The following is a 12725-nucleotide window of genomic DNA, read 5'->3' as shown; positions in this document are numbered from 1 at the left end:
AAAACTAAATAAAATTAAGCTGCTTAAATTCTTCGATTTCTAAGATTCAGGTTATTCTGTTGCCTTTTTTCTGGGCTTTCTTCCCCCACTTTACCTTTTGGAAAACTGTGAATGCTAAACTGGATGAAGCTTTCCAGCTGGTAGTGTCACTTCCAGTCCCCTATTGTGATATTTCCCTGCACCAGGAACTCCAGTTACCTGCCACTATGGTGAAGTCTTCTGCAGTGACCTGCCCTCTGGGATATGGTCTCACATCATGTGTGACCCATGTTGTCTTTGTTTCATAATAACTGAGTTTGCATATTAAAATAACTGCCCAAATGAACTTGCCTTGCCAACTGATTCCCAGCACTCCATGTAACTTGACCTTCCCCGTACCTTCTTGAGCACACTACTCATTTCTCACTGCATTTCACTAGCGGGGAGTTTATACTCTTTCAGTCATCCAACATGACTACTAAGAAGCAGGGGGCCAAGCCCACATCCCTGCAGGATCTTACCCAAATTATGCTGTAAATAATGGCTCCTCATTTCCAGATTCCTTTCATAGTATCATGAAGCGCCAAGCAAAATTTTATAAGAGCAGTAAAACAGTTCGTTACAGCAATACCACAAATACTAATGGTCATACTTGGTGAGATTGTTCTCTTTTGCTCCTCATTTTCATGCTTTGGGGCTCATGGTGTGATCATGTCCTGTACTCTTACCAGGACTCAGTGAAACTCCCCAAACCTTTAGCCCACTTACAAAGATCTTTAAGTCACAGAATATATTTCATACGGCAGAAAGCCACTCCTTACAGGCTACCCAGTCAATTTGAGAAGTTAGGAGGGCTGTAAGCCATGTCTGCTTGAGACAATTATTCATCTGTCTTTATGGAATGAGAGTTGTCTAACGAGTCATGCACTGATGAACATAAAGAGGGAAAGAATGCTGGAGCACAAATAATGCTGTACTGCTTGGCACCCAGCCTGGCTTTTATGGGTTTCTGTAAATTAACAGTCACATTTCTGGGTGAGGTTTTAATCTTTCCCTGGACTATTGATAGAAAGTGATTTATTTTCTTTCTTTTTTCTTACCTGAAAAAGGTAATGTTCAGGGCAGCAGTCTACTCATACGCATATGCCAGTAGGAACAAAAAAAGCCATTACATAGAGGGCAGGAAAGATTACATAGAGGGAGGAAAGGTCTTTTATTTGATGAGCTACATTTTCAATAACACTTGGTGTTATAATAAAGCTGATGCAGTAAGTGAATCCAGAAAGTTGGCGGTCTTTGTATGATTCCTTTGCTTGGCAAAATTAAACAGGGAAACTTACGTTTCTGAGCATTAGGCCATGAAAAAACACTAAACTAAAAAGTCATGCCAAAATCTGAAGGCAGGGTCAGTGCTGCACAGGAACAAAAGGATCCAAAACACAATCTAAAACATTTTGAAACAAAAATTGAATGGTTACACAAAGTACTCTTAATTCAAGCTTATCAACAGATCCTTGGCAAAATCCTTTGCTTTGCTTCTGAAAGGAGAAGGTTAATTGTGAAGTTTCAATTCAGGTGTCAGATGCTTGTGGTCATTCCTGTTTTCACCCGTCAAACCGTTAAGTTGGGAGGGAAAGCTGCTTAGCAGATATTACGGAAATATTATAGCAAGTCTATGAAGGTCAGAGGTTTCAAGGTGGCCATTTGGTCACAAAGATGACTTCAGCTACCAGTTTGCCTGCTGTAGCTGCTTCTGCTAGTCACACTAAGGACCCAGTCTCTTTGGTTTCAGCAGGTCCTTCATTTTTGCTGCTCTCAGCTGAGGTGGTCCACCTCGTACTGCTGACATAGGATAAAAACCAAATTGAGACCTAGGACTGGAAGCTCCAGACTCTCTTATTCCTAGACAAAGACGTGAACTACCCAGCCGGCACTAGCCTGCTTTCTGCTTGTCCTCTTGACTTCCGTGCCTGACTGAAAGTAGCACAGCCTCAAGAGGATAGAGCTGAGCATTTCTGGATCCAGAATATCCTACAGCCTGGTGGTTAGGGTGGTTTTCTACAGGGGACGGGAAGGGGGTTAACCCCCCTGCTCAAGCCAGGTAGGACCTAGAAGCCACTCTCCCGCTTTGTAGTCAAATACTCTGATTTTGACATTAGATAAAAGGTTGATTCCATTTTTTAGATTTATCTGCAGAGTAGGTGGTGATCTACTTCTGGCTGCACCGTTTTAATCCAGTGATAACGGCCAGGCATCCTCCATGACTTGTTGAAGTATAGATGTGCGAGGTCTGCAGGGTTCATCAGTGAAGGGCAGAGCTGCAAGAACAAAAGAGACGGCCACTGCCTTACTCCGTGGATGCATCCATGCTTTTGTTTGACAATTTTTTTTTAAAAAGAGTCCCAGAAAAGGAGCTGTAGATGGAACAAACCTTTACAGACCTATGGCACAGTCACATAGGGGCAAAATGGTCTTCTGATCTTATGCCAGATCATAAGATCACATCAAATTTTGCCTATGTGTGAGGCAGACATTTCATTTAACTGGTAAGAAAATTCCTCAAGAAAGGCTGGATTTCTTTGGTTAAGGTCTATAGATCATATGTTGCTCATGTTCAGCACATTCACTTTTCCTGGGCTGAAGCTTCATGGATTTCTGTCCCCAGAAGTGAAGTTTTTCAGAGCAAGAAGGACTTTCTCAGGAACTGGTCCTAAACTGAAGACCTAAGATCTGTCTCACACCTCTCCTCCACCTCTGCCAAACACAATGGGAGTTTCTTTGTACTTTCTTATCTACCAATATTAGGCACAGAATATGGTGTATTCTAAGACAAAAGAAAACTGTACCAAAATACCACATTTCCTTGGAGAGAGATCTCTCTCTCTCTTTGGAAGGAACGAAGTAGCAAAAAAACCCATAGGATGGCCCTTGATGTGGAAATGGGAAACACCGAGACAGTGCAGGGCTGAAGGTGGCCGTTCTCAGGAGCAATTTGTTGGCTTTGCAGTGAGACCAGTTTAGCTGATGCAGTTAAACATGCTGTGGGTAAATTCACTGGATTGGCATTGTGCAGGTGAGACTCATGCATGAGGCAGGGCAGAGGGTTTGCAGCCTCCATAGGAGCATCCCCACCTCCTGCTCTGCACCAGGAGAAAGAGCCAGGAGCTCTGCCAGCCCTGTATTCAGTCAGAATAGCCAAAATCCTCACCTGTGCAGTAAATACGCACATAGAAATTAACCACAGAACGTGGAGGGCAAGGGCAGTGACGAAAAGCATGTTGGGTTGATAGGGTAAAGCTGAACCAGACTCAGAACAGGCCACATAATTAAAAAAAAAAAAAGCTTTCACAATATGAACAGCTTTTCTGAAACTCTGAAAAACTTAATTAATGGCAGTATATTTGTTCTGCCAAAACATTTTTATTACACTTGCCTTTAGCTGCACGGGGGAGCCGGTGAGTCACCAGGTTGTGTTTCAGAAGAGCAGCTCTAATTTCCCTGCCCTTTCCTTTCTGTAGTTTGTGTGTACTGTGATTGCCATCCTCCTGCATTATTTCTACATGAGCACTTTTGCATGGATGTTCGTGGAGCAGCTCCACATCTACCGGATGCTGATTGAAGTGAGGAACATCAACTTCGGGCACATGCGGTTCTACTACGTCGTTGGCTGGGGCATTCCTGCTATCATAACAGGTACCCTCAACCACCCCAAAACAGCTTCGTTTCCCTTCCCTGCCATCTTCACTGGCCAGATTCTGGGAAGTTACCCCAGCCAAGACAGCTATGGGTGCACTTAACTGCTGCTGTCACTTCAGTGTTTTCTTGAACAAAGGCAACACCAAATCATGTCTAGCAGAAGTCAGCCTGAATTTGGCAGATCTGTGTACCAAATGTCGGTTGCCCCAGCTGAAGTGATACTGAGGGGTTTACAATAACATAAATATAATTGCACCTAGATTAAAACAGGACTTGATAACAGTGCTTGGAAATAACAGTATTTTTATTTTAACAACTTTGCCTGTAGCCTTCAGAAATTTTCCTTCCCTGTGCTGGCACCTCAGGATATGGACACACAGTCTCTCAGGGAGGTAGCTGCATTTCTGCCCTTCACTGGACATTCCCATTGCCTACCCTCAACCATCAGTAAATGCTCCCTGAAGGGGATTTCAGCAGTTCTGTTTTACTTGGCATGAAAACGAGCTGGGAATATTCAAGCAACCTTTTACTTCATTTCAGATACAAAGGCAATAACTTCCAGTTGAGGAAAAGTAATGAAAAGCTGGAGGCAGTAGTCTTTTAAACTGTTCCAGGGTGATCCACAGGAGCACATCCATCTCCGCCCTCAGCGTGCCTATTTTTGCAATCAGACATTTCCAGTGCTACCCTAAGCACATGGTGCTGCGTTAATTCAGGCAGACAGCTCCTTGGGAAGTGCGCTTCACAGAACAGTTGGAGTGGGGTTTTTTGGTTCAACTATTTCAGCATGTATCTGTTGCCATATGGGAAATCAGATCATAGGCAGACAGTTAACTTTTATCCAATTACTTTTATTTTTACAGATAGCAACATACTGTCAGCAACAGCTAGGGTTTAGATGTCTCTCAGATCAAACAAATAGCTATCACTCATATACACTTGGAAAAGTACTGTGGAACAAGTTAGAATTTTAAAAATATATGCCTTTTTTTTTCTATGTGACTTAAGAAAGCATAATGCAGAAACATAACGTAGGTTAGTACAGGTTAGCTTTCATTCTGGAGAGCTGGTAAGTTTTTTCCATATCAACTTGTGCATAATTAATTTCTGCTTCTGTGAATTTATCCAGAACACAGTGGAAGGTACAGCCCAGAAGGCTCTGCCACTCTAGACATATCTCTGACATTTTAAATAGAAATCATTCTTGAACTTCTTCTGCAATATATATAGGAATGATTAAGTGCCATCAGATACTTGGCAGCATCATTTCTGGTAGAACAGAAGTGTTATCATTAAATAGCAGTAAACAATTTGCATTTCAGAAGATGTAACTCTTTAGAAGAATTTTGTCAGAAGGATTTTCTGTTTCATGTTTAGTTTTTCTTCTGAATTTAAATTAATTCAGACCTTCTCAACAGCAGTATTATGCAATCTAAATATTACAAGTACACCATTTTTACGTTTTTCTGCTTAGATATTGTTCTCTGTGATATGGAACTATTTTGCACTTGTAAAACCATAAGTTACACTTCCAGGTTGTCTCCTGTAATTTAAACTCTGAATCTACTGAATTTGCAGTTCATTTAAATGAAAAGTCAGATCCCTATTGCTGAGCAAGTCAGAGGCTTTTGTGAAACGAAGAATAAAGAAAACTGAGCCTTGAGCTTACCCTTCCAGGTTTAGAAATCATCTGAAGAGAAAATTATTTCATCATAAATAGCACAATGTGGGATTTGTTGCCCCTGGAAAACTTTGTTACGGTACATATTTTAAATAAGCTTTTTTATAAATTTTTAATTTTAATATCTAAACAGTAAAAAGTTTCCAACTTCATAACATGATCTCAAATGCAATTTCTTTTAAATTGCATTATGAGAGAGGGATTGTGTATGTTTCTTAATAGTGGAAAAGTCTAGATATGGGAAGGGATTTTAGACTTGGACATCCAAAGGACTTTTCTGTTTTATTTGAAAGATAAACATCTAGCCCATTTCATCTTTATCATAGCTGTCCTGAAAAAAAAAGAAAAAGAACGTACAGTAGCAGTGGCTTTACTCTGTTTTGCTTATTTATTTTTTCTATTTTCCATGCTCAAACTGATTTTCAAGCTGGGACATAGTGGTGCTAAGGCATCTGTGATGGGTCCAGGCTACTTGCAGAAGGGAACCTTGACCTTTGCGGGGGGGCAACTTAGCAAAATGTTTACATAGGGAACACAACCGCAGGGAAGAACCACATTTAATCACAGCATAGAAAAGCAAATTGCCGTGAATAAAAGTAGGGTGGAAGTTGGGAGAAGGTTTACAGCCATCAAAAGAGTGCGGATCTGGAATATTCTTCCACGGGGAGCGATAGTGGAACATTTTAAATTTGCTTTAAGCTTGGTCATTTTAAAATGTAGTTTGATCCATCTACGAGAAGGATTTTATTACTTCCTTGCCTCAGGAGCAAAGGCCTGGATTTGGCACCCAGCAAGACCCCTCCAATTCTGCGTGTCTTTGTGGCAACATGCTAACCAATTGGCATATGTGTGCTGTAACTGCTTTGCCATGGAGACTGCAGTGCTCATGTTAAAACAGGTTCTTACATAGCCCTAAAACCGGTATCCCCCAGAAAATGGCACTTTCCAAATCTGCTATTTGCTGTGAATACCAAGCGAGGCAATGAGTCAGGAGAGAGGTGAAGCTGACCCACCGTCGCCTGAGTCACACATGGCTGCTGAGCCCGCAGGAGCTCAGAAGGTTCAGAGTGTGTCTGTCCGGCAGCACCTCCCCATGGCGTGCTCAACACATTCCTGGGATGGGTGCTGGTCCCCACAGGATGCTCAGCTCAGCTGTAGGACCAGCTAGTTTCTGCCAACGTCAGTGAGCTATCATGCAGCCCACATGCTTAGTCTGCTCAGGATGACGAGGCTGAAGCATTGAATTGATGTGCCAAAATGATTGTCTACCTTACATTGCATTGGCTTAATTCTGCCTTTGGGTAAAGTGTTATTTCACATATTGTTGACTCCAGTAAAATCTTAACCACATACCTGAAGACTGCAATTTGCCCCATTTGTTTGATGGAGAACTTTAGGGTAGGATTTTGAGAGTGAAAAAATGTTGCTGTCTGCCAGTTCCTCTTAGAGCCAGATGTTTGGTCAAAACGTAGTTTAAGTCCCACTAATGGCGAAATCAAGTCCTGGGAAACAGGCTGTGTCTATAGAATTACATCTGTATAAAATACTTTATGGTCCCTTAATCATTTATGGCTAATTCCTTCTGGATGGCAACTGCTGAAGGGGGTGGTAGAAGGGCCAATGGGAGCAGGGAGGGAGACCAGTCCTATCTCATTCCACACTTCAGAGAAAACAGATCCAATATCCACTGCTTTGCCAAATAGCCAGTTTAATTTTCATAGACCGTAGGCTTGTACCAGATGTGAATATTGGCTGTGGGCCATCTTTAAGCAGTGAGAGTGAAATACAGCTACCTCTCCCTTTTTCACTGTCTTTTCATCAAAGTACACGAGCTTCAATTAAAGAAAAGGCATTTATTAATGCACATGAGTTCTCCTTGCAGAGAATGGCACTGCCATCAAACTTGGCCGCCTGCTTGAGTCAGGACATACGCTCAACGCAATAGGTGCCCCCGATGCCCAGACCACATGCTGCAGTCATTTACCGTATGTCATTGGCTGTAGGCCTTGTAGGGATCAATTTCTGTGTCTTGAAGAAGGAAGACCTCTGCAGTATTTTGCAGGTCAAAGGCAGCAATCCCAGTCCATCGCCATATGGGCAAGGTGTAGGTCACCGAATCAGACGGCACTGTAAATCAGCAGGTGGAGGTTGGACTCAGAGACTCCCTTGGAATTGTCCAGGCTTTGAAAAATAAAACAATAAAAGGTGTATTCTTAACTCGGTTGCCTTAGGGGCATTAGCAAACTCCATTTCAAACAGCACTGAAGGCAAGGTGAGGTACCTGGGATGGCAGCTCAAAATGAATCCCACCTGAGCTCAAGCAGTTAACTCCCATGAGTTCCCAGGTTCCTTTGTCTCTGGTGTTATTTTAGTGACAGCAAGCTCACGGCAGTTAAGAATGCACTTTTTTTGTAGTATAGACATCTCCTCAGTTATGATTCATGTCATTCTGCTGCATAGGCTTATTGAAATTCCTCAACATGTCACTCACCCTCAAGGCTTCATCACACTGTGTAAGTATGACTATAAAACTGTGCTGAAACAGAATTAATTTGGGACTTGCATTTATTGTCATTTTTATGCAGCTGAACTAGGTTCTGGTAGGCAAAACTCGTAGTATTTGATACGGAGTGACCAGCATAAAGGTTTTTTACAAAAGTTTTATTTCAATATTTGCCTTGATTTTGACTTCCCAGACTGTCCTATTGAACACATTTTTCCATTATCATTTTGTTTGTCAGACAGTGATTTGAAAATGCGTCTGGTTATATAGAAGATCTCAGCAGCACCCTTCTGATGTACTTTCTCTCCATTTTGTGACCCAGGGCTTGCTGTTGGTCTAGATCCACAAGGCTATGGGAACCCTGATTTCTGCTGGTTGTCTGTTCATGACACCCTTATCTGGAGTTTCGCTGGGCCCATCGTAATTGTTGTAGTTGTAAGTATGGTGGAGTTGGCATCCTGAGCTGTCCCTTACTTCTGCCTTTTCTTTTATGTTTTGTCAACCAATAGTCATAATGTGAAGCAACTGTATTCTTTACATTTGAAGCTGATGTACTCGAGCTTGCTTCTTTTGCTTAAACAGGTAAGACATGAGCTAAGCTCCTGGAAATGAGAGGGCTGCTTGCCAGTGCGGAGATTGCTTGTGGAGCAATGGCTGTATGGCCAGAAACCTATTTATTTTTTCCCGTTTGCATTGTTCCGTGTTTGAAGGGTTGGTCGGTGGGCTTATAAAACAAATGAACAAAATGAGCCATAACAAGTCCCTTCATCCAGAAGTCCTAAAGGAATATTAAATAATTCCAATTTCAGGAATTTAAAAGAATTGGCTGGTGTTTAACTTCTCCCTTAAAACACCCCTCAGTAACAGAGCACCAGAAGATACATATCCATAGCGTGACTGTATCTTGAATACCAAGTCTGGTCTCCTCATCTCAAAAAGTATGAAGTAGACCTGGAAGTGGTGTAGATGGGGGTCACGAGTCATCAGAGGCATGGGACAGACCCTGCTGGAGGAGCAACTAAGCAGACTAGGAGCCTTCAGTCTAGAGAAGAGAAAGCTGCAGCGAAGGGCATAGGGAGGAACTTGTAATAGCATGATGGCCTGGAGAATATGGCCGTGGAGCCAACCGTTCAGTGTCTTTTCCAACCCAATTAGTAATAGGAAGTGGCAGGTTCAGAACAAACAAGACAAGCTACATCATCGCTCCACAGGGAGTTAAGTTAGAAACTCAAAGAAACAAGACAATGGCAGTGGTAAAGCTCTGTATGGTTTCAGAAAGTAACTGGACAAATTCCCAGCATTGATATTCACAAGGAATGATTAAGTACAAACACACCACCTCACCTAGTACATCCCAGCTCTGGAAATCAGTGGAGGCTGGAGGAGTATTCAGAGGAATTATCGCTGTATGCTTGCTCTGTTACTATATTCTGCTTTGGCCCAGCTGAAACAAGATGCTGGGCTGAGTGGACTCTGGTCTGGACAAGGGCAGCCATTCTTGAGTTTTTATGTTTCGCTTAAGCCTCTCAAGCCACATAGGGCCATCTTACTGGGTTTCATCCAGATCCAGTCCCAGGATGTTCTTGACTATGTTGGCTTGAAATGAGGTGAATCTTGGAACTTTGAGACATGTAAATTGAAGGAAAAATACTCGTGGCACCACAAACCATTTTAAGATAAAAATTGCATTGTCATTGAAAACTGATCCCTAACAACTTTACAGAAGGAGTCCATGCTGTTATTTCAATTTCCCTTTCAGATAAACACTGTCATATTTATACTGGCAATGAAAGCATCGTGCAGACGAAGGCAACGTTCATTTGAAAAAACTGGAGTCGTGTAAGTTTGAGTTCAAAAACCTGTAGAAAAAGTTCTGGCCAGGAATAATAAAGGGACAGAATTGCCTAAAAGCAAGTGTGGGGGTGGGAAATAAATAAGATGTGTGGAGGAGACAGTCAGCATTGGTAGAGGCAATTAGAGCTGCTTCACCAGCACCTACTCCTGGGGTTCCCTTGGAGGCTCTGTAAAATCTCCACCATGGTGCTCTTCACCACCACCAAGTGTAGGCAGGAGATGGGATGGGAGAGGGAAAGGTCTGGTCTCTGGATGGTATCATTACAGTCCTTCCAGATCTTTCATCATAGTCCCTACTACAATGTCACTTCACCTCCACCCGTGGCATGCCCTGGTAGACATAGTTCTGGGTCTCCCCCTGCTCACCCATGGCTCAGAAAGATCTCCCCTCACAAATGCCTGGGTGACTGGCCATGTTGTGGCAGAGAACCATTGATGTTCCCATGCTGAGGGCCAGCCTCCCCCATCCCGCTCCCCATGGGACGAGCAGAAAGCCTTGCAAGCTGCAACCTGCCGCCTTCCTGAGCTGCTGTGGCAGCCTGTTCCCATTAACGTGTGTTTTGCCCAAAGCTCAGAATTTACCTGTGAACTGAAACATGATTAGCTAGTGGCAAGACAGGGCCTTTTTTTTTTTCCAAATAGGTAGCTGTATGAGATTTCAAAAGGCTTCTTCTAGCTATTTATTCAGCCCTGGCTGTTGGGTAATTTTTTTTAAGTTTCTTTTTTTAATCTCCCTAAACAAATGGGGTGTAATTGCTACTTAATGGCAGCTGGTTTACTCATAATAGAAAACTTTTGCCACTAGAATTGTGACCGTCTTCTGAAAGGGTCTATGGAAATAATGTTTTTAAGCAAACAAATATTCCCCTGAGTGCCCTCGATCCAAAACCTTGGGCTGTAATGTTGAGAAGGAATGTGAGAGAGAACTCAACAAACAGAAATGAGACGGACGTGGCCATTTACCGCCCAGATCTCTTCCTCAGAGTCAACAAGGCTGAACAGCATGGGCTTGGCAAACAGCCTGGTTTGTTTGAAGAAAACCTTGGAAATGAACTTGAAAAGAAAACACCTCTTTTTTTACCTGAATATGCGAAGTCATTGAGTAGTGCAGTGAGAGAGTTGGGAACTGGGAGCTGGTGAACACTGCCCTAATTTTCCCAGAGGTCTTTCCCAGTTGGTGAATCGTTGGGCACGTGGCACGGCCCGTGCGGAGAAGTTGGGCTATTCTCTTGTATCCCGTCACGTTGCAAATGGCCGTCTGTGTGTGTTTTACAGCTCTGTGCTGCGAACGGCGTTCCTGCTCTTGCTGCTCATCAGTGCCACGTGGCTGCTGGGGCTGATGGCGGTGAACAGCGACGTCATGACGTTTCACTATCTCTTTGCCATTTTCAGCTGCCTGCAGGTAAGTTGGATGGCATCTTGTCCATGGCAGAACTTGATGAGCATACTGCTGCACCCAGACCTCCAAAAACCTGCTAAACATAAGCTGACTTAGGAAGAATAGAGATGTCAAGTACAATTTTTGCTCTCTTTTCTCAAAGAGAGGGTTCTTTTCACCAAAGCCATAACTTTGAGTAATCGCATCTCTCGCTTTTAGTCATCTAAAGATAAGTGCTCTGCTATTGTAACCTGTGACAAATAAATAACAGAAGGCAATTATACTTCTGTCTTTCCAGAGACAAAAATCTTTATTACTGTCTTCTGCCTGCTCATTGTTAACAGTTGTTCTGTTGCTACAGCAAATAAGAAACTGTTTTATTTCACCCAGAGTGGATGGTTCCAAGTTCAAGGCTTTCACAAATTAAGTTACTGTTTAAGGAAATGAGTCAAATAATGATTTTCAAATACAACTTGTTTCATTAGGGATTTACAGGGTTGCCTGTCCTAGTGTGCACACTTGTTGATTAAAGATGCAGAACATAGTTATTTGTAGGAGACCTGGCATGGAAGTAGTCATGAAGCTTCATGTTGGTCGCAACTTGAATGTGGCAGTAATTGTCCTGGCAAGTGCCTGCAGTATTAAAACAGCTACTGCTAGCAGGCCACTGTTATCAGCTGCAGCACAACAGCCACGATTTACAACCAAAGAGAAAAAGAAGTCTGATTGGTCTTCTCCGGAGATGACTGTCCATGCCCTGGCAGCACACCAGATAGGCCAGCCTGGAGCAAGGCTATTTTGTCACTGCAGTTGGTGTGCTCTGAAATAAATACACCTACTCAGGCTGTAAAACCAGGCTTCCACAAGTCTAAAATAAAATTAAATTAAATATAAACCTGATAAGAGGGAGGAAAGTCAGCAGCTGGAATTCTCCAAACTTGCCCAGAGAGGCATAGTGGTATGTGGTGTTTCACGTCATTGCCTTCTTTGAACTTCTATTTTTAGAGAGACATTTATGTGAATTTTATTAATGAATAATCCCAAAGTGCTAATGCCAGCTGAGATTGCACTTGATTGAATGTTTAGAAAGAGAGCCTGAAGTTTAAAGTTTCTCTAAGTCAATTGCTCTGGCTGAAATCATGAAATGCAGGCATCTTGTGATGTTGGTACAGCTGCAACTTCATGAGTGATTGGCTTCTATATACTGTATCTCCAACTAAAATTGATAACAATTTGGCAGCTGCATGAATTCCCTCAGAGCAAATACATCTGAAGGCACTCATGTATGTGCCCCCTGCCCCCAGAGAAAGCTGTTAACGTGTGTTCCTGGCAGCCAACAACTGCCCAGCCCCAAGGATTTCAACGATTTTCCCACCAGGAGGTATTGCTGAACAAAGGAATGTATGGGGCAAAAGTTGGGATCTCTCTGCTCCCAGTATCTCTCCATGTTTCACAAGGTTTTCTAAGGTTCTCTAAGCAACAGTATTAAGGACACCTACCACAGAAGTTCCCCATTTCCAGAGGTTTTCACTAAAGGCTATGATATTTTTTATGTGCTGCTATTGATTTTGTCTCATCATCGGTGTAAAAGCTCTAAAATCTTAATGCAAGTACAACCCTGAAACTCCCTGCAG

At 42.6% G+C, this 12725-nt stretch overlaps 1 protein-coding gene across 1 annotated transcript in view; it reads left to right on the top strand.

The window, feature by feature from the left end:
* CELSR1 (cadherin EGF LAG seven-pass G-type receptor 1) overlaps window positions 1-12725 on the top strand; it is a 168427-nt gene that overhangs the window by 149544 nt on the left and 6158 nt on the right. The window contains exons 25-28 of the mRNA XM_059816567.1: window positions 3498-3672; window positions 8182-8294; window positions 9619-9698; window positions 10989-11115. Coding sequence (XP_059672550.1) covers window positions 3498-3672; window positions 8182-8294; window positions 9619-9698; window positions 10989-11115 — 495 coding nt within the window. The remainder of the gene's footprint in view (window positions 1-3497; window positions 3673-8181; window positions 8295-9618; window positions 9699-10988; window positions 11116-12725) is intronic.

Source organism: Gavia stellata, chromosome 4 (genome assembly GCF_030936135.1).
Source record: "Gavia stellata isolate bGavSte3 chromosome 4, bGavSte3.hap2, whole genome shotgun sequence".
Lineage (NCBI taxonomy): Eukaryota > Metazoa > Chordata > Aves > Gaviiformes > Gaviidae > Gavia > Gavia stellata.
The sequence above is the reverse complement of the archived record's forward strand: the minus strand, read 5'-3'. Positions and strand labels throughout refer to the sequence as shown.